Raw genomic sequence first — 21,914 nt, forward strand, 5'->3', positions numbered from 1 at the left:
CAGCGCCCCGAGAGCGAAAAACCCCCCAAAAAAAAAAAAAAAAAAAAAAAAAAAAAACCTTCTAAGTTAGAGCATTCACTAGTTTTAGCTAAGATCATCTGAGAACACTGACAAATTATCACTTACATTATTATATGTATTATATAATAATGTAAGTGATAATTCAAAATATAAGTAAATTTTTTGAAAACTAAACTTCAGTGGAGCAATCCTTAGTGATACACCAGAACAGGTGGTTACCAGTTTAAGGTATCAGCCAATTTGTTTCAGCTGCCTTGAATCCATGTTCTAAAATGAAAAAATGTATTATATTTCCCTAAGCTGAGAGCTTCCTATCATGTCAGTATCTATGTTATGAAGTAATGAAAACTTAGATGAAATTATTTTATTGTAACTACTGTATCAATTGCCTAGGACCTCAACAGCTTCATGGAAGTCTGGAAAATGTTCATGCATAAGGTTGTCTCAGCTGCTTAAAACTGCTCCATACTGTGGTTACTTATTAAACCTTAGTGAAGTCTTTTAAAAAAATAAATAGGTTTAAAAAAATGGGTTCAAGGAGGCAAATACAGCATCTGCCTTTAGAGCCATCAAATCAAGAATTCTCTCAATTATGAAATCTTGCAGAGAAGTTTTTTTTTTTCTTTCTCAAAATCCAGATAATGAGGGAACCAGCAGTTAGTGTAATGGCTATGTCGCTGGACTCCCACGTAGTCGACCGCGGTTTGTGTCCCGGACCCGGTGGCTTAAAACTCACGCCGGGCGCGTGTGCGTGCGTGCCCAAGATCCCGAGAGGAGAATGGAGGAGAAGGGATTGCGGCGTGACCATCCCCCCTGGGGGGTGATTTCTCGCTTTCTGTCTCTATGTCTCTCTCTGTCTGTCTGGCGAGCGCACGCGCCCTACAGTGAAAATCTCTCCAAAAAAAAAAAAAAATCCAGATAATGACAACATTCTTTACTACAGATTTGGTATTTTTTTCATCACTGTCTTGTGAATGAATCATCAACTGCTCCATCTACTTATAGTAAATCTACATCCTTATTACAACCCATCTTGTTCATTATCTCAGAGAAACTATCAAAATTAGACATGTCTTGGGACCAACAGTTAGCGTAATGGCTATGTCGATGAACTCCCATGTACTCAACTGTGGTTCGAGTCCCAGACCCGGTGGCTTAAACTCACGCCGAGCATGTGTACGTGCATGCCCAAGATCCTGAGAGGAGAATGGAGAAGAGATTGTGGCATGGCCACCCCGTTTTGCGGGGAGGGGGAGAAGGGGGGGCGATTTCTCGCTTTCTAACTCTATGTCTCTGTCTTTCTGACAAACACACGCACCCTATATTAAAAAAAAAAAAAAACTCTCCAAAAAAAATATTAGGCATGTCTTCATCTGGATCATCTTCCCAGTCTCTAATTACTGAAGTCCACACTAAGTCAATTAAACTTCGTCCTTTGTTAACTTTGATCATGACTGTCCAGATTCTCCTTTCCATAAACATAAAATTGATCTATCTGTTCCTTTATGCTTGGAATCATTTGGATCAATACAGTAAAAAAGATCAACTTTATTTAAATGTTTAAAATGATCACTTTTTCAAGACAACTGAATGTAAGTTTGGATTTTTCAAAATTTATATTAACAGCTTTCTTTGTTCAATACAAAATTCAATGAAGACATAGTCCTTTTGATCATACCACTTTGTAGAAGCAGGTAGCACTCTGAATGGGGGAGAGGGACAGACAAATGTGTAGGTGGGGCTCTCTGGTGGTGGCTGCTGCTGAGCTGATGACTCCTTTCTGGTGGAAACTCTGGCGTTTTGTGTAGGGATGTTGTATTTCACCAAATGCCTTTTCTGTGTCAATATGATTCATATGATCTTTGTCTTCTGTTACTGTGATGCATTACAATGTTTTGAGTATGTTGAACCATCCCTACATCCCTGGGTTAAATCCTACTTGGTCATGGTGTATACATCCATATTGATCAGGAATTTTTTTTTTTCTTTTTGTGTCTTGTCTTCTTTTTGTATCAAGATGATGGTGGATTCACAAAATGAATTTGGAAGGATTCCCTCCACCTAGATATTCTGAAATAGCTTGACAAGAATTGGCATTATTCTTCTTTAGACTTGTAAAATTCAGCAGTGAAGCTATGTGGACTTGGGCTTTGCTTTTTTGGAAGAGTACTACTGTTTCAATATCTTTACTTGCTATTGGCTATTCAGGCTTTCCATTTCTTTATGGTTCAATCTTAGTGTATTGTGTGTGTCCAGAAATTTGTCCATCTCTTTCAGGTTTTACAGCTTGCTGATATAAAATCACTTACAGTATTGTGTTATGATCTTATGTATTTTTGTGATATCAGTTGTAATATCCTCTATTCATTTCTAATTTTACTAATCTGGCTCAACTTTCTATTTTTCTTCATTAGTCTAGTTAATCATTTGTCAGTTTAAGCCAGCAGGTGGCATAGTGGTTAAGTTACTGAAATCCCACATGGCCCACCCTGGCTCAATTCCTGGACCTGGTGGCTTGCTTTCTCTCTTTCTGTCTCTCTCTGGTGAACATACGTACCCTGCAACAATTTTTTTCTTTAATGATGATTTGTTAATTTTGATTATCCTCTCAAAAACCATCAGCTTTTATTGACTTTTTAATATTGCTCTTTGTTCTCTATTTCATTTAGGTTTTACTTGTTCTTTTTCAGTTCCTTGAGATGTATCATTACTTTATTTGAAATTTTTCTGTTTTTTTTTCCTTCTAAGTACTAATTGCTATAAACTTTCCTGTTAGTGCTGCTTTCACCATATCCCAAAGATGTTGGAGTGTAATGTTTTCATTATCATTTGTTTAAAGAAATCTTACATTTTCATTCTTAATCTCCTCAGTAGTTTCAGAGTCATTCCAAAGCAAATTATTTAGTTTTCTTATATTTGTATTTTAAAGTTTTTTGCTATTAATATAGCAGAAAGATAATACCAGACAGAAATACAGATTTACATAAACAAATTAAGAGTGCAGAACATAGAATAAATTAAGGTAAAATAATATTCTTTTATTCTAAGATTAATTTAAAATTTAACAGATGAAAACAAATGTATTATGCATTTATAGTACAAAAAAATAAAATTACTGCTATAATACCACATAGTGAGAAGACTCTACCAAAAAGTTACTTGGTCTATCAAGTGAGTATAATAAGGTCAATATACAAAAATCAATTATATTTCTATATCCTTGCAATCAACAAGTAGAATCTGAAATTTACCCCCAAAAAAGTATTAAATTCCACTCCTGGGTGTCATGTGAATGTCCATAAAACCACTTATAGACAAGTATATAGCAGCATATTCAGTATATCCAAAAACTAGATACAACACAACACCCATCAAATATGAAAATGTGAACAAGTAAACTGCTATATATTTATTTATACAGTGGGAACTATTCTACCTTAAAAAAGAAACCAACTACTGATATATACAACCACATGGAATAATCTTTAAAACTTTATGCATATTCTTTTTATTAAAGAATTCTTTATTTAATTTTATTTATTGTTATTATTACTTTTTAAAATTTACTATAGGGCACATGCACTCACCATAGAGAGAGAAGGAGAGGAAGAGGAAGAAATAAAGTAAGAAAGCAAGCCACCAGGTCCAGGACTCAAATTGTGACTGATAATGTGGCGATCCAATACCCAAACCACTATACCACCTGCTGGCCCCTATGCCTGCTCTTTTAAACTCATACTTAAGATTACATATGGTATGATTTTTATTTAAAAAATTTTAGAAGTTTAAACTAATCTGTGCTTTCTAAAACAGATTAGTGGTTTCATGGAACAGGAAAAAAGAGTAGGGGTTAATAGAAATTGGAGTAGAGAATTATTGTAGAGGACTTTAAGGACACTTGGGGAAAATATGAAAATATTCTGTATCTTCATTGTGATATTTATTACATGTAATAAATATTTGTCAATCTCCATTGAACAAACTGATTCATTTTACTGTATGTAAATTAAGCTTCAAGAAAGTTGGTTTAAAATATATGAAATTAGCAAAAAGTGTCCTTTTTTTTTTTTTAATTTTGCCAGAAGGTGTGTGCACTAACTGGAGAGAGAGAGAGAGAGACAGAGAGAGAGAGAGAGAATGCACCCTTCCATAGAGCCTGGTTATGCTGCAATCCCTTCTCTCCCGTATCTCCCTCCTTTTGATATTATGGACACAAACACATACACACCTGATATGTGTTTCTTTTCTTTTTTTTTTTTTTTTGGAGAGGTTTTTGCTATAGGGTGCGTGCACGCGCCAGAAAGACAGAGAGAAACAGAGGACAGAGAGATAAAAAGTGAGAAATCACCCCCCAGGGGGGATGGCCATGCCGCAATCCCTTCTCCTCCACTCTCCTCTCGGGATCTTGGGCACGCACGCACACGTGCCCGGCGTGAGTTTTAAGCCACCAGGTCGGGGACGTGAACCGCAGTCGACTACATGGGAGTCCATCAACATAGCCATTACACTAACTGCTGGTCCCAACACCTGATATGTGTTTCAAGCCACCAGATTCGAGACTTTTATTGTGCCATTGGTCATGTGGAATCTAACACTTAAACACCAGGCAATGGGCTTACCCACTGTTCTTCATTATTATATGGCATTTCTGATATAGGTGCTGAGTAGTTTCTGCATTATAATTGAAGCAGCAGACCATACTGTAAATTTAAAGTAAATTTAATTGCACAATTTGATTTTTCTGTATAAAATTTCTAATATTTATATACATATTTTTACACGTAAAGTTTTTAAAAGGTCAACAACTTCAAATATAATAGAAATAAATATGTTAAAAAATAATATAAACATTACTGTTGTATTTTTTTTTGAGAGATTTTCGCTATAGGGCGCATGCGCTCGCCAGACAGACAGAGAGAGACATAGAGACAGAAAGCGAGAAATCACCCCCCAGGGGGGATGGTCACGCCGCAATCCCTTCTCCTCCATTCTCCTCTCGGGATCCTGGGCACGCACGCACACGCGCCTGGCGTGAGTTCTAAGCCACCGGGTCCGGGATGCGAACCACGGTCGACTACGTGGGAGTCCAGCGACATAGCCATTACGCTAACTGCTGGTTCCCTAACATTACTGTTGTATTAAGGAAATGCTAGCTGTTAGAATGAATAAAACTAAACATCTCACTGACCTATAGAAAACTAATTATAAAGTAAGAGTAATTAAGATATCATAATATTGAGGCCAACAGATGCCCTGGTAATTAAGGCACTGGACTCCAATATGGCTGACTATGGTCTGAGTCCCAGACCCCACGGCTTCAAACTCACATAGGGTACAAGGGTGTGTGTACACTAAATCCCAAGAGGAGAATGGAGGAGAAGGGACTGAGGCATGGCCATACACCCTGGGGGGTGATTTCTCACTTTCTCCCTCTCTGTCTCTGTCTCTCTCCAGTGAGTGTGCATACCCTAATGGCAAGAAAAAAAAAACTAAGAAAAATGATATCATACTATTGATATATACACAACAAATCAGTAGAAAAAGAATAAAGAGTCCAAATACAGACTCTATCTATATGAAAATGTATTATAAAGATTGCAGTATAAATTAGTGTAGAAAGCATGAATTACTCAATGAAGTATGCTTCCAATTAGTAGTCTATAGAGATTTCTATCTTATACTACACAAAAATTCAATTTCATGTAGACTATACAGCTAAATATGACAGCAAAACTTTAATGTATTTGTAAGACTATATAGAAATATATCTTTTGATCTTAGGAATAGGAAGAGTTCTTTTTTATTTTTTAGAGAGAGATTTTTGCTATAGGGAGCAGGCATTTGCTAGAGAGAGACAGAAAGTGAAAAATCACCCCCCCCCCAGGGGTGATGGCCACACAGCAATCCCTTCTCTTCCAGTCTCCTCTTGGGACTTTGGGCACATATGCACACATGCTCAGTGTGAGTTTTAAGCTGCTGAATCTAGAATTTAAACCACGGTCGACTACATGGGAGTCCCAGTAACATAACCATTATGACATTTTCTGGTCCCTGGGAAGAATTATTAAATACAAAGTGAAATTACAAACAAAAGTGAAAAAATACTTTATAAAGAAAAACATTGGTAATATGACTATATTAATATTTAAAGCTTAACAAAAACACTACAAATAATAAAACTATTCTCTAATAGACCATATTCTTAGAAAATAAAATATTTGCTGTATACATAATGATAATCAGAATCCAGAATATACACAATGACACACAGCAGTCATTTAACAAATGTTACTTTCTATTCCATATGCTTCATTTTATTATATTTTTAAGACTTAAATCTGCTAGCTCCACTTTGTAAAAGCCTGTGTGTTAGAGGCTAGGGAAGCATGAGAAAAGTTCAGAAATAAGGGTTTATGGTCTACTTTAAAACACAATTGCAGGAACCAGCAGTCAGCATAATGGCTATGTTGCTGGACTCCCATGTAGTCGACTGCAGTTTGCGTCCCAGACCCGGTGGCTTAAACTCACGCCAGGCGCGTGTGCGTGCGTGCCCAAGATCCCAAGAGGAGAATGGAGGAGAAGGGCAGCGTGGCCATCCCCCTTGGGGGGTGATTTCTCGCTTGCTATCTCTCTGTCTCTCTCTGTCTGTCTGGCGAGTGCACGTGCCCTATAGCAAAAAAATCTCTCCAAAAATAATAATAATAATAATAATTAAAAAAAAAATACAAGTGCATAGATAAATGCAAACTGATAAACGAAAAGTGATATCAGAGACTTAGAAATGGTACTAGAGAAAACCAGAGAGGGTTTAGGTTATCAGGAAGGCTTCACGAGAAGAAGTAATTCAATCTCAATCTGGAAAAAAAATGAAGATTCCTTTGAGAACCTGAGTGATCCAACTCAAGAAAAATGGGCGAATGATATGAAATGGCAATTCACAAAATGCAAATGGCCAACCTAAACATATGAAAAGATGCTCCACTTCACAAGTGACATATAATCGAAAACAACAAAAAGATATCTCACCTATTGGACAAGAGAAAAAACATTCAAGTCTGACAATAAAGTATGATGTAGAAAAATTGGAACCCTCAGGACCAGCAGTTAGCATAATGGCTATGCTACTGGACTCTCATGTAGTCCACTGCAGTTGAGTCCCAGACCCAGTGGCTTAAACTCATGCTGGGTACATGTGCATGCGTGCCCAAGATTCCCAGAGGAGAATGGAGGAGAAGGGATTGCATCATGACCATCCCCCCTCCCCCAGGGGGTGGGGTAGTTTCTTGCTTTCTGTCTCTCTCTGTCTTGCTGCCAAGTGCACACGCCCTATAGCAAAACTCTCAAAAAAGAAAAAAGAAAAATCAGAGTCCTCAGGTACTACTAATACAAATCATTTTGGAGAGTAATTTAGTAATATCTAATACAGTTGAAAATAAGGATATTTTAGTATAGTACTTCTACTCCAGTTTAATTCTACAGATAACCTCTCAAATATGTAAAAAATTAAAAATATAGGTGAGTAGTCATTGCAGTATTTCTTAACAGGAAAAATGCCCAGCAACAGAAAGTGGAATGAAAAATGTGGCATATTCACTTATATTATAGGATTTTTCTGTATCAGCACAAACAGAATGGCTTTATTTATGATAAGGCTGCTAGTTTTCCATTTATGAATATACCTACATTTGTACAGGTTATTCCTAGAATTATCTATTTAAAAAGCTGATACAACAGTTACTTTCGTTTATAGGAAATGGATTATTGAAGGATAATGATTGAAATTAACTTTTCACTAAATGCCATTTTATACATTTTGAATTTTATATTTTATGACTTTTAAAATGTTTTTTACATTTAATCACTGTATATCATTACAATATACAAAATGAGTTTTCTCAGCATTAATACACTGTATATTAGTCCAGTCAAAGTTACTGCCATACACATTTATCATCAGCAGATACTTTCCACTTTTGTGTCTCTTAGTTTTGCTTCCTCCTTCTTCCCCTTGATTCCCTCCCTCTCATGCTCTCCCACTTCCCACCCTCCTCCTGACTATCTCTAGTATCACCATTGCTCTCCATGCTTTTATACCTTCCAATCTTTCAGTTTCTGACATAAAGTGCAGACATTTTGATATATATTAAGTGGGGGCATACAATGCCTCTGCACAGCAAAACAAACAAAAATTGGAGTGAAGAAACAACCCTCAAAGTGAGAGAATATATTTGCAAACACTCCCTCAGATCAGGGACTGATAACCAAAATACATAGCAAACATAAACCATTTACCCACAAAAAAATAAACAACTCTCTAAGGAAGACATAGGAACAGCCAAAAAGTATATGAAAAATGCTTAAAATCCCTTATCTTAAGGGAGATATACATCAAAACAATGAGATATGATCTAATCCCAGTCAGAACAGCTAAGATTAAAAAAAAAAAATTTAAATGATAAGTGCTGGCAAGGCTGTGGAAAAACTCTCCTGCACTGTTAATGGAAATATAGATTAGTACAACCACTGTAGAGGACAATATGGAGGTTCCTTCAAGACCTACAAATAGAACTACCGTATGATCCAGCAATTACACTCCTGGGTATCTGCCCAAAGGATAGTAAATCATTCAGTCAGAAAAACACTTGCACATCCATGTTTATTGTGGTATTATTCACAAGTGCTAAGACATGGAATCAACCCAAATGTCCATGAACAGATGAATGTATTGCAAGACCATGGCACACATACACTATGGAGTAATACTCAGCCATAAAAAAATGAGATCCTGGCATTTTATAAAAAGTGGAAAAATATGGAAGATTTAATGCTAAGGTAAGTACTTTGTGGCTATTAAAAAAAAAAAAAAAAAGTTTAAGTCCCAGAAGGATGTGCATTTACCAGAGAGGGACAGAGAAAGAGACAGGGAGAAGGTACCCCGCCCATCCCTAGTGAGGCAGAGACACATTATCACTTCTCTTTCATTTCTCTATCCCATCAAGATTTTTGGTTCACATACACGTGCACCCAGCATGTTTTTCAAGCTGCAAGGCTGGGATTTGAACAACAGTCTGCCAGACGATATTTGGCTCCCTTAACCACTAGGCTATAAAGCAGCTCAAAAAATTTAAAATGTTAAAATATAAACATTAATATAAAATATGTCTAAAATATGTATACTATTAATATAAAACCACAAAACAACTAAAACAATTCTATTTATTGCAGCAAATGTCCAAATACATTCATAAAAATATCAATGACATTGAGTCATTGAAAAACTCATGACATTTTTTTCTATGCAAAAATGCATCATGACTTTTCTGATAATCCAGTAATTATCCCTAGGAAGGCTGAAATGGGATAGTGGATGAATATTCAAGAAGTTTTTAACTATATCTGTTGGGCTTTTTCCTTTAAAATTAACAAAAATCAAATATAGCAAATTATTCAGATTTAAGATGGCTGGATGACAGGTACAGGGGGTATTATGCTTCCTTTGATACATGCTTGGAATATATTGTAACTTTTTAGAAAATATATAAATCTGTTGCCTAGATAAAGACACTTAGCATAAGTACCAGGCAGGTAATGGCAATTTTAAAAATGTTACTTTTCATATAAGATACCTATGAATAAATCTAACCAAAGAAGTTAAATACCTCCCACAAGGAAAAGTATGAGAAGCTTAAAAAAAAAAATTAAAAATGACATCAAAAAAAGTGGAAGGACATCCCACGTTCTTGGATTGGAAGAATTAATAAAATCAAAATGGCAATTCTACTCAAATTAATCTAAATATTTAACACAATCCTAATCAAAGTACCAGAGACATTCTTCACAGATCTCGAAAAGACAATCATAGAATTCATCTGGAATCATAAAAGACCTCATATTGCCAAAGCAATCCTGCACAAGAATAGTGGAGTGGGTTGCATTTCCCTCCCTGAACCAAAAATATACTATGAAGCTGTGACAATCACAACAGCATGCTATTGGCACAGAAACAGACAGGTAGACTAGTGGAACAGAATAGAGACCCCAGGAATAAACTCCCAAACAGTCAACTGATTTGTGAAATAGGGTACCAGTCAATCCAGTGAGAGAAGGAAAACCTCTTTAGCAAATGGTGTGGAAAAATTGGATATCCACCTGCAAAAAAAATGAATCTGAACCCCAAGCTCTCACTATTGACAAAAATCAACTCAAAGTGGATCAAAGATCTAAATCTAAGACCGCAAACTATAAAAAATAATGCTGGAAAAAACTGGGGAAACACTGGGAGACACTGGGGTGGACAAAGACTTCTTATATAAGACCCCCAAAGCACAGTCAATAATCCCAAAAATAGACAAATGAGATTACATCAGATTAAGAAGTTTCTGCATGGCAAAAGACACAGTAATTAGAGTGAACTGACAGCCCTCATAATGGGAAAATATTTTTGTAAACTATGCATCAGATAAGGGACTGATAACAAGAATACACAAGGAACTCAAGCAGCTTTCCCAAAAAACGATGAGCAACCCAATTAAAAGATGGAAGAATGAGTTGAAAAACCACTTTCTGAGGAAGACATATGAATAGCCAAAAGGCATATGAAAAAATGTTTAACATCCCTCATTATAAAGGAGCTGCAGATCGAAACCACAGCGAGATACCACCTAACCCCAGTCAGAATGACTATGATTAAAAATAAATAAATAAATAAATAAGGTAAATGCTGGTGTGGTATGGTGAAAGGGAACTCTCCTACACTGCTGGTGGGAATGTAAATTGGTCCAGCCACTATAGAAAACAATATGGGGATTCCTCAAAGATCTACAGATGGAACTTCTATATGATCCAACAATCCCACTCCTTGGTATCTACACAAAGACCAGTAGAGTCCTTAGTCAGAAAAGTGCTTGCACATCAATGTTTATTGCAGCATTATTCACAATTGTTAAGACATAGAACCAACCTAAATGCCTACAAACAGAGGAATGGTTTGAAAAAGTGTGGCACATATACTCTATGGAATACTACTTAATCATAAAAGAACAAGACCCTAGCTTTTTTTTTTTTTTTTTGGAGAGATTTTCACTGTAGGGTGCGTGCGCTCGCCAGACAGACAGAGAGAGACATAGAGACAGAAAGCGAGAAATCACCCCCCCAGGGGGGATGGTCACGCCGCAATCCCTTCTCCTCCATTCTCCTCTCGGGATCTTGGGCACACACGCACACGCGCCCGGCGTGAGTTTTAAGCCACCAGGTCCGGGACACAAACCGCAGTCGACTACGTGGGAGTCCAGCGACATAGCCATTACGCTAACTGCTGGTTCCCAAGACCCTAGCTTTTGACAGAAAGTTGATGAATATAGAAGATTTACTGCTGAGTGAAGTAAGCCAGGCTATGAAAGAGAGACACTGTATGTCTCCACTTAATATATACTGAGTGTCCTCACTCTTTGGCTGAAACTGAATGACTAGAAGATATAGAAACATAGAAAATGGTTATAAATACCAAATACAGTGTGGGAAAAGGGTAGGTGAAGAAGAGTCTGAGGAAAGACATTAAGGAGAAAAATAGAGAGGAAATGCATTTATGGGACAAAGAAGTGGGTTGTTATCTGTTGAAGATAACATCTATATAGTATTCTCAACTGGACTGGGGAGAAATGTATACATATTGGAATATTCACTTTGCAAACTAAGTGCCACATGTGATTCAATGTATAAAAGAAATCAAAATTTAAAAATATATAAAAATGTTACTTTTCAGTCTGTGAGGCTTCATTTTATTACAATTTCTAGGACTTACTCTGCTAACTCCACTTTGTAAGCACTGAGTGTTGCATGGATATTCACTTTGAAAGTTGAAAGGGAACACTGCTCCTGTTAGAGAAAAAAAGGAATATTTATGGCTTTGATAAATGATATGACATCAACTAAAAAGCTTATGTGCCCAGGTTATTCCTGGCACTGTTTCTGAAATGTTTTCTCATAGTTCATTTATTCAATCCTATGATGTATCAATCTTTGTGTTGGGGGGTAGGTATATGAGCATGAAAAGAGTTTAGTAATAAAAGAGTTTACAGTGTAATTTAAAATACAAGCTCATAGAAAATTATTACAATATAATCTGATATACAATATGTTATATCAGAGATTTAGAGAAAGTACTAGGGAAAAAATAATGGGTTTTAGGGTATCAGGAAAGACTCACTAGAAAAACTAATTCAATCTCAATCTTCACTAAATTTAAGATATCCTTTGATGATACAAGTTGTCCAGCAAGTATAAAAGTGTATTAATACAGGCCAAAGTTGGGAACAACAGATGGTGTAGTAGTTATGTCACTGGATTCCCATATAGCTGACCGCAGTTTGAGTCCCCGACCCAATGACTTTAAAATCATGCCCATGCGTGCCTAAGATCCTGGTAGAATGGAGAAGGGATTGTGGCATGGCTATCCCCCCGGGAGGTGATTTTTTTTTTCAAGGCCAAAGTTAACTTTTGATCTATTAAACTTTTCTTTCTTTCTTTCTTTTTTTTTGTATGCCGAGTCAGTCAGTGTAGCACGCGTGCAGCCCCGAACATCTAAGGGCATCACAGACCATCTGTTAAACTTTTCTAATAACCCCCTATTCCCCTATCTGGCTCTTAAGAGGATTATATTGAGCTGTCAGAAAAGTCATGATGAATTTTTGGACTGAAAAACAGAAAACATATCATGACTTTTCCAACAAGCTAATAATTAAATGAGAGATTAAGGCTACCAACTCACTTGTGTCTCTTTCCATTCATCCATATAACTGCCTTGGAGGAAAGGTATCAATGAAAAACTGGATCTTCATGAGACAGCTTTGTGGTGCAGTGGTAATACACTGCTCAAGAGAAGCTATATCACACATAATGACTATAGTTCCAGTCCCCAGCCTAGTCAGCCTGAAACACACTGGAAATATGTACAAGTGCCCAAGGTCCAAAAGGCTGGAGAACTGGAGGAAGATCATGTTCTGACCACTCTATGGAGGGTGTTCACTTCTCTCACTCTCAGGTGTGTGTGCACATGCTCTATTTTAAGTTTTTTTTTAATTAATCACCTATTTAAAAAACAAAACACCTTGGTCTATGAAAATGAAGAGAGGTAAGTGTGATGGAAAAGACTGATCACAGAAAAGAGCTGTTGTCAATGGCTTTACATTCTTTCCTTTAGTATAAAATCTGAGACTTGACCCTACAGAATTATATACTACAAAGGTTAAATAATAAATAAACCTGCTTCCAGTATACTAGAAAGAAATAGTATCAGCATTGCTAAATTGTGGTCCAGGAAGATCCATTAATTTCAATTGTCCAACCTAAGTCACAACCACATTGAAGAAAACATGACCAAAGCAGAAAAAACCTTGTAGTAACCAAATGTAGTAAGGCAAATAGGTGACAGGAATTGGTTATATCATGCACACACCCCATTCTGGTAACAAGTAATACATAGAATAAAAATGTTAATATCCCAATTTATTTCAAAAATTGGTTCAAAAAAGTAGTTTCATGGAAAAGAGGAAAACAGTTTAGAATTTTGTTTAGATTTCTGAAATAAGGTATTTTCCAGCTTAAATATAGCTCTAATCTCCTTCAGAGTAAAAGTAAGACAGAAGCAATAAAGAATATGTAAGCGCTATTTTGTGCCAATTTTTTTTTTGCATATAGATATGTATTTTTAAAAGATCAGCTCTCTCTCCAACATGATTGCTCTGCAGTGATTATAATCATAGGGTACATTTCATATTAGGATTATCACTCTTACCAGAGGTCAATTAACTGTGAAAATCAAACATGAAAAAACACAAAGTTACTTTCAATCAAGGACTAGTTTCCTAACTCTGTTAATCTGGTAGACTATGGACGTTAGATTATTAATATCTTTTACCAAGACAGTACATGTAAACTCTTGAAACAGGGGAAATCATTCCTTTTCATTATTTCTTTAAATATATCTCTCAAACAATTACTTTATATATTATTTAACTTTTCAAATACAAACTAGCCATTAATATTTACAGAACTGTACACTGTATTATTCACCTGGTGGAGAAGCCAGATGACGAACAGGCCTTGCTGGTTGAAGCGTTTTACCAATCAATTTTTTGGTTTCCATTGTGACAGAGACCTTGAGGTTCCATACTTCAAGGGAAAAAAATACATTTTTATCTTTTAGACAAGATAATCAAGATGCTTTACATGTATACAAATAACCACAACAGTCATTTGAAGATATCCATTTTTAGGTAAAGGTGGAAAACACAAATACTAGAAAAGTATTTAAAATAACATGCAAAAGTCTTGGACCTCTCTATAGCATTTATCATTCTTGAACGTTTCCTTTTTCTTTTTTTTTTTTTTTTCCCCTTAGTTTTGCTACAGGACATGTGCTCTGCTCAGAGAGAGAGAAAGAGAGAAAGTGACATATCACCCATACCACAGTCCCTTCTCCTCCATTGTCCTCTCAAGATTTTGAGCACAAATGCCCAGTGTGTTTTTCAAGCCACTGGATCCAATACTCAAACTATGCAGTTTGCCATGTGGAATCCAGTTGTTGCCTTAACCTCTATGCCACCCACTAGCTGTGAACATTCTCTCTTTAAAGTATTTTTCTCCCTTAACTTCCTTGACTCTATTCTTTTGGTTTGTTTCCTGTTTCTTTAATTGCCTCTTCTAACTTCCTCAGCTGATTTCTTCTTCTGTTCTCCAGATAAATGCAAGGGAATTATCTCAAATTTGGTTTTAGTCTTCTTTGCTAACTTCATCTATTCTACCTATCCACATTATAAATGTGCCCTAATTCTTTTTTTTTTCCTTTTTTATTTCTAGTTAATCACTGCACATCTTTATATCTTACAACATGGTTTTCCCAGCATGAATGTGGTGCATATTAGTCAAGTGAAAGACATTACCATATACATTATTATAAATAGATAGCTTTCATTTTTGTCTATTAAGTGATGTTTGCTCTAATTCTTAAATCCAGCATCTACTTCTCTTTTAAATTCCAGCTACATTTTCCCAATTGCCTAATGTTATTTCAGCTTCTCTATCACAGACACCTCAAATTTAACATATTCAAATCCAATTACTTACTTTGACCCCTAAGATGTTCCTACTATATTCTTTAAAGTGACCATCAACTCCCTCAGACCATTCCTAGTTAAAGACATCTTCAATTTGGCAATCTAAGTTACAAAACTCACTCTATAATTAGTCTCTAACTCCTGTCCAGTCCACTTTCAAAATATATCGCAAATCTAATTTCTTCATTCCCACCACTATTGTTTTAATTTTATACTAGTTCTTAATTTTTTGATCACCTTTTAAATAGTTATTGGGACACCAATAATATATCCACAGCATGATATTTAGAGAATATAAAACTACACTATAATTGATTTCCTTCCATGCTAGACACATTATCTCTTTAAATACTCTGTTTAAAAAACTCCAGTTCCTCATCATCTCTTTGACCATTATAATTAAAATAGGAACCAGTATCCATACATAGTACGGATTGTACATAGTAAACTAGTTACCTACATTATGTTATTCAGAACAACTCTATAAATTAGGCATTATTAATAGCTCCAGCTCAGTTTTCAAGTCAGCATACCTGGGCTCATGTCATGGATCTACAAACTAGTATATAACTGAATGAAAAACACTTGCTTTTACCTCTTAGGTGATATGAAGACAAAAGATAATCTAAATAAAGCACTTAGCACAAGACATGGTACATAACACGAGTTCAATAAACATTAACCATTATTATCCTAATTTTACAAATAAGGCTTAAAGAAGTAAGGTAATTAATTAGTCCAAGGTAAGGAAATGATGAATATGCCCATACTCATGCTTCTCATCAGTATGCTACAATCTAACTAGCCCCATCGTTTCCTTCCACCTCACACCCAGGTAGAACTGCCCAAGTTCTGGTTAAGTAACCTTTGTACATGCTCAAAAAGCATACTTGAATTCTCTTCTAACAAGATATTTATTGCACTAGTTGCAATTAACTATTACCTTAATATTAAATAAATGACAGTTCTATCATTAAGTTAAATCTCTAGTATCTAGCACAGAATCTACTACACAGTGATTGCTCAATACATTGTGGAACTAATGTTTTTTTTTTTTTCACCATATATCTAGATATTCAGGCACTCTGTCAAGAATTCCCTCACTCTCCCAACTACTCTTCTTCCAAATAGCTATTTATCGTTCAAGTCAATCAGGTGCTTACTAATTCCTTAGAAAATATCTTTATGTTCAATAGAAAATATTAAATAAAACAGTTTACATGATGTTCTATAGTTACTAATGAACAGTTAAACAATAATAATTCCTCTTTCCCATGTACATCTCTACTGGCATCTACTTAACTGTCTATCGGTTTTTCTAAAATAAATCATAGTAAATATATGACATATCCATTTGATTAGAATATGAGTTAGAGACTACAAAATCTGGACCTTATTTATCCTTATATCCTAGTACTTGTAACATAATTAGTTTTACTAAATAAACTAAAAGTTTAAGTACCTCCTTATTATAACTGAAATCTTCTGATGCCTGCATGGGACACAGTAATCCAAAAGTTTATGCTCAGCAAGTAAAACCGTACTTGACTTTGTACCTATTCATCCAGAAACAACTGTAAACATATAATTTTAAATCACAAGTCTAAGTAAGTGTTTCCTCAAGTATAAGGTTAATATGAAAAGAGGGAGAGATGGAGGAGAGGGATTTGGAGCATGACCATTCCCCCTGGGAGATGCTGTCTTGCTTGCCCTTTCCCTCTGTCTGTCTTTCTCTCTAGCAAGTACATGCACCCTCTAGCAAAAATTAAAATAATAATAATAAATAACTTTTTTAGTTCCAATAAATACTTTGTCCTATTTCAAAATGCCTTTGCACATATACAATTCAAATGTTAAAATCATAAACTTATGGGGCTGGCTAGTGGTGTGATGTAAAGTTAAGGATGTTAGACTCTCACATGGCTGACCATGGTTTGCGTCCTAGACATGGTGGCTTGCTTGCTCACTTTCCCTCTCTCTCTCTCTCTCCCTGCTCCTTGCTCTCTTGCTCTGTTCCTCTCTGGTCAAATTTAAAAATAAATAAATAAATAAATAAGTTAAATAAAATATTTTTTTTTAAAAATCACAAACTTATAAATAAACAATGGTAACTAAGAGGAAAAGAGTAGCTATTTTTCTAAACTTAAGAGATAAACCAGTCAACATTCCCAGTTAAAATCTTCCTAGGTTTAGGTATTAACTAGTTAACTAGTATTTCAACATGGCTACTAACAATTTTCTGAACAAAACTAATGTTTATCTGTATTGGTTGAAAATATGTTTTTGATGGGACCAGCACTTAGTGTAATGGCTATGTCGCTAGACTCCCATGCAATCAACTGCAGTTCGAGTCCTGGACCCAGTGGCTTAAACTCACACCAGGCGTGTATGCGTGTGTGCCCAAGATCCCGAGAGGAGAATGGAGGAGATGGGATGGCGGGGTGGCCATCGCCCCTGGGTGGGGGGGGGGGGGATTTCTCACTCTGTCTCTCTGTCTCTCTCTGTCTTTCTAGCGAGTGCATGTGCCCTATAGCAAAAACCTCTCAAAAAAAAAACAAGAAAAAAGAAAATATGTTTTTGATGTAGCAGGAAGCAAAAAAGATACAAGTACAGGCAGCAAAAAGTACTTCAAACAAATATTTATTAAATTTTCTATGCAGAAGGGACTACTTAAAATAAGGACCCCAAAGCATTCTAATATATGGTATAATGCCTTGTTATTAAACGCTTATTCTAGCAATTTAATTAGGACCCTAATGCTAGCATGTAGTAACTTTCCATCCTGTTTCCCATATAAAACTAGTGAATCAGAATACAATAGAATAGAGTACTTTGGCAAACACTTCCTTGTTTTTCATTGCTCAGCTGAAATTGAGTTGTAGGTTGTAAAGTCCTTTCTAGTTGCTGAGCAAGGCAAATCCACAGTATTCAAACTAGGGATTTTCAAGAGTTGGGAGTTACAGAACTCTGTTACATAATTTTTCAATACAAATAAATAAACAAAAAATAAAAGCTCTTTTTAGTACTACCTACCCTTCAATTTGTAGTAGGAAAAATATAGCAAGAGCTATGCAGATATAAATCCTCATCAGTTAAGAAAATTAAAGCAGATGGTGCTATACACTACTCTGTTCAATATGTGTGTTTTTTTTTAAAGTAAACTATGCCTACATGGGAATACTGACATCATAGAGAATGCATTTAGAATTACAATGCATACTACATATTACCATGTTATTAAAGGAAAAGGCTAAGTATAACAAAAAGTAACCATTACTGTAAAACTGAACCATGGGATTACAATCAAGACAGAATTCCATAAACCAAAACCTAGCTCTTGGTTTAGTTAAAAATAATAACTTACCCCAACTACAAAGTCAGTATACAAAATAACTTCAGTGTTAAAGTCTAATGTCTTCCTCAATCACAAAATGTCAAGCTCAGAAAGTTTCCCTTGAAGATACTGATAACTACCTGAAGTAGGTATTTATTATTTCAACTGTTACAAAGAACAAGAATTGCAAAAGAAACAATCCAACATATAACATTGCAAAGCAAGTAATGGGTCTATCATAAAGTTGTCTTTTTTTTTTTCCCTAGGTTTTTGACATAGGGCATATGCACTCACCAGAGAAAGACCCAGAGAGAGACAATGAGAGGGAAAGTGAGAAATAACCCCACAGGGGGATAAACATGCTGCAATCCCTTCTCCTTCATTCTCCTGGGATTTGGGGCACGCACTCACACATGCCCAGTGTGATTTTGAAGCCACCAGGTCCAGGATTTGAGCCAACTGGGGCTGGACATATAAGAGTCCAGTGCCATAACCACCATATGCCAAACCACCTGCTGGCTCCTATAAAGTTGTCTTTAAGGGACCAGAAGGTGGTGTGGCAGTTAAGGCGCTGGACTCCCAAATGATGGAACATAGTTCCACTCCCCAACCCTGAGGCTTGTGAATCACTGGCTGGAGATCAGCAGATAGCATAATGGTTACATCACTGGACTCCCACATGGATGACTGCAGTATGATTTCAAGACCTGGCGACTTAAAACACACACAGCAGGAGCGTGACCATGCATCCCCAAGATCCTGAGAGGAAAATGGAGGAGAAGGAATTGTAGTGTGGCCATCCCCCCCACCACCACCCCCTCCCCGGAGATGATTTCTTGCTTTCTGTCTCTGTAACCTCAGCAAGCACATGTGCCCTATAGCAAAAACCTCTCAAAAAAAAATCACTGGCTGATATGTGGAGAGAAGGGATTACAGTCCCCTGCAGGGTGATTTCTTACTTTCTCTCTCTGTCTCTCTCTGGCGAGCTTATACACCCTAGAGCAAAACATAAAAAAATAAAAAGCTGTCTTTTAAAATGTAAACATACAGTTTTGTGGTACCAATTTTTTAAAGGACATTTTGATCCAATATCTCAAAAATATTCACGTTACTAATACACACATGCTGAGAAATGTTTACTGAATAAAGGGTTCTTTTTCAAGTTCATGCATATTTAACATGTCATTTTCAAGATGTCTGTAAGTCAGGAAAACTAAATCTTTTTTTTTTTTTTTTTTGGGGTGGAGAGTTTTTTACTACAGGGCACGTACGCTCGCCAGACAGAGAGAAAGAGACACAGAGAGCTAGAAAGCGAGAAATCACTCCCCAGGGGGGATGGCCACGCCGCAATCCCTTCTCCTCCATTCTCCTCTCAGGATCCTGGGCACACACACACACACGCCCAGCATTAGTTTAAGCCACCGAGTCCGGGACTCGAACTGCAGTCGACTACATGGGAGTCCAGCGACTTAGCCATTACGCTAACTGCTGGTCCCCAGGAAAACTAAATCTTAGTAACTATTTCACATATGGCAATACTAACTATATCTTACATTCCTTTTTTTTTTATTAAAATGCTTATGAACACTCAGGCTCCATCACTTTTGAAACTACAAAGTAACCTAGAATTTTCTGGAATATTTATACAATTGGGAGAATAAGCACATATACTGATCTAATTTGGACACAGTGTTATTACCTAGCATATGATATTCTTTAAAACAACAAAAAACAATGATCTTGCCTTGTTGCAATTCTTCTAATAGTCACCCCTGGCTGCTGGGACTACAGGTGCATGCCACTACACTCAGTTGTTAGCTGGACTGAGAACTGGACCCTGGGCCCCCTGTGTGATCTTAGCTTGCAGAGCATAGTGTCTTAACAGTCCATGCCATTACATCTGAGCCAGTAGGTAGGTAGGCAGCACATTTTTAAAGATTTTACTACATGCAAAATGTCTTACATATATTACCTCATTTAACTTTGAGCTATATATTAACTATAGGAGAAAGTCATTGTTAGTCCCACTATACAGATGAGAAACCTGAGGCTTGGAAAAATAAGAGACATTCTCACGGCTAACAAGTGTTAGAACTAAGGACTTGACTACAACATTCCCTTGTCTCTAAAATGTTTGGTAAGTAAAAGAAAGACATCTTACTATTCACTATCCCATGTGCCCATTGCATATATAGCTTAATATTGCCCATAAGAAGGTCCTGCATAAAGCCCTGTTGAATAAACTGGCACGTGCTAATAATTTCCATTACCTCAATTTACAGTTTTACTTAGAATATTAAAATATGAAATTACAATGTTTTCTTCATTCTGTGAACATATTATCCTATCACACTAATCATGTCACAATATAAGAAATATGCTCTGTTTAGAAACTGAGTACTCTATCTAAAATCTCCAATTTAAACCCTAGACTTTTCAAAGAATTGATGATTCTGCTACAATTTAGAAATAAGATCATATAAAATTAAATGGTCAATAAAAAGACCATATTTCCATTTACCTTGTGTTATGCTTCTCATTTGATAACCAGATAGAATAACCTTAATTTCCAATTTCCAAAATATTACTTTTATAAAGTTAGGATTCCTTGGGACCAAATGTTGCTTATAAGTAAAATACCTATACTGATAAAATGATAGATGAAAAATAACATAAGGAACTACAGGAGAGCAAGAGATAAACCAATCAGGTGATAGAAGACGCACACTCTACAAATCCAGTTGTATCTATTCAGGAATAATTAAAATAAAATTTAAAAAACTATAAGCCAAGAGTCCCATGAGTCCCAGTATATTTTTCATTTCACATTTCTTTATAACTACCAAAAATAGGATTTTTTTTCCCCTTTATTTGAAGCGTTTTGCAATACTATCACTGTGTAAGGTATCTTTAGACGGGATAAAACTGTGCGGACAAATGGGTGTTCGTGGTAATTCTAAGTAATGTAACCGCCCTTTTCTGCAACTTTGCCAAAATACCAGCAATTAAATCACTTTTGCCACAGGGACTGGAGAATAGTGTCGCCAGGCTAAGGCCGCCTCGCACCGAAGTCGGACCAGAGACAGCGGCGCCGCGTCCTCCCCGCATCTGCGTTTCTGCGCGGTGGCAGGTTTGGCCGTCGTCTGCAGCGCCGCTTAGCCCTGGCCCTGGTGGGAGTTCCCCACCCTTGGACGCCTTCCTTCCCGGGCCCGCCCCCGCCCGCAGCCCACCGTCACCCGCCTGGGGACGCCTGGGGGCCGTCGCTGAGCGCGGGGTCCTGTCAGCCCAGGGCTTCTCCCTCCCTCAACTTTCCGCGCCCACCTCCCTCCCCGCCCCGCCGGGCCGGCTTGTCCTCGGTGCGGTTCGTTCTTCCTTCCGCACAAGTTACCTACCGCCTCAGGATCCACGGGAAGTCCGGGGCCGCTGCGTCGCCGCGCTCAGCCCAG

At 36.7% G+C, this 21,914-nt stretch overlaps 1 protein-coding gene and 1 pseudogene across 1 annotated transcript in view; both read right to left on the reverse strand.

The window, feature by feature from the left end:
* CUNH8orf88 (chromosome unknown C8orf88 homolog) overlaps positions 1-21,914 on the reverse strand; it is a 43,038-nt gene extending 21,124 nt beyond the window's left edge. Inside the window, exons 1-3 of the mRNA XM_014592776.2 lie at positions 21,861-21,914; positions 14,092-14,190; positions 11,822-11,895 (exon numbers count right to left, since the gene is read on the reverse strand). Of these exons, the coding sequence (XP_014448262.1) occupies positions 11,822-11,895; positions 14,092-14,164 (147 nt within the window). The 5' untranslated portion in view covers positions 14,165-14,190; positions 21,861-21,914. The remainder of the gene's footprint in view (positions 1-11,821; positions 11,896-14,091; positions 14,191-21,860) is intronic.
* On the reverse strand, positions 982-4,667 carry LOC114004543 (prostaglandin E synthase 3 pseudogene; annotated as a pseudogene).

The sequence above is a fragment of the Tupaia chinensis genome, unplaced genomic scaffold, assembly GCF_000334495.1.
Source record: "Tupaia chinensis unplaced genomic scaffold, TupChi_1.0 Scaffold138568_1, whole genome shotgun sequence".
NCBI lineage: Eukaryota > Metazoa > Chordata > Mammalia > Scandentia > Tupaiidae > Tupaia > Tupaia belangeri.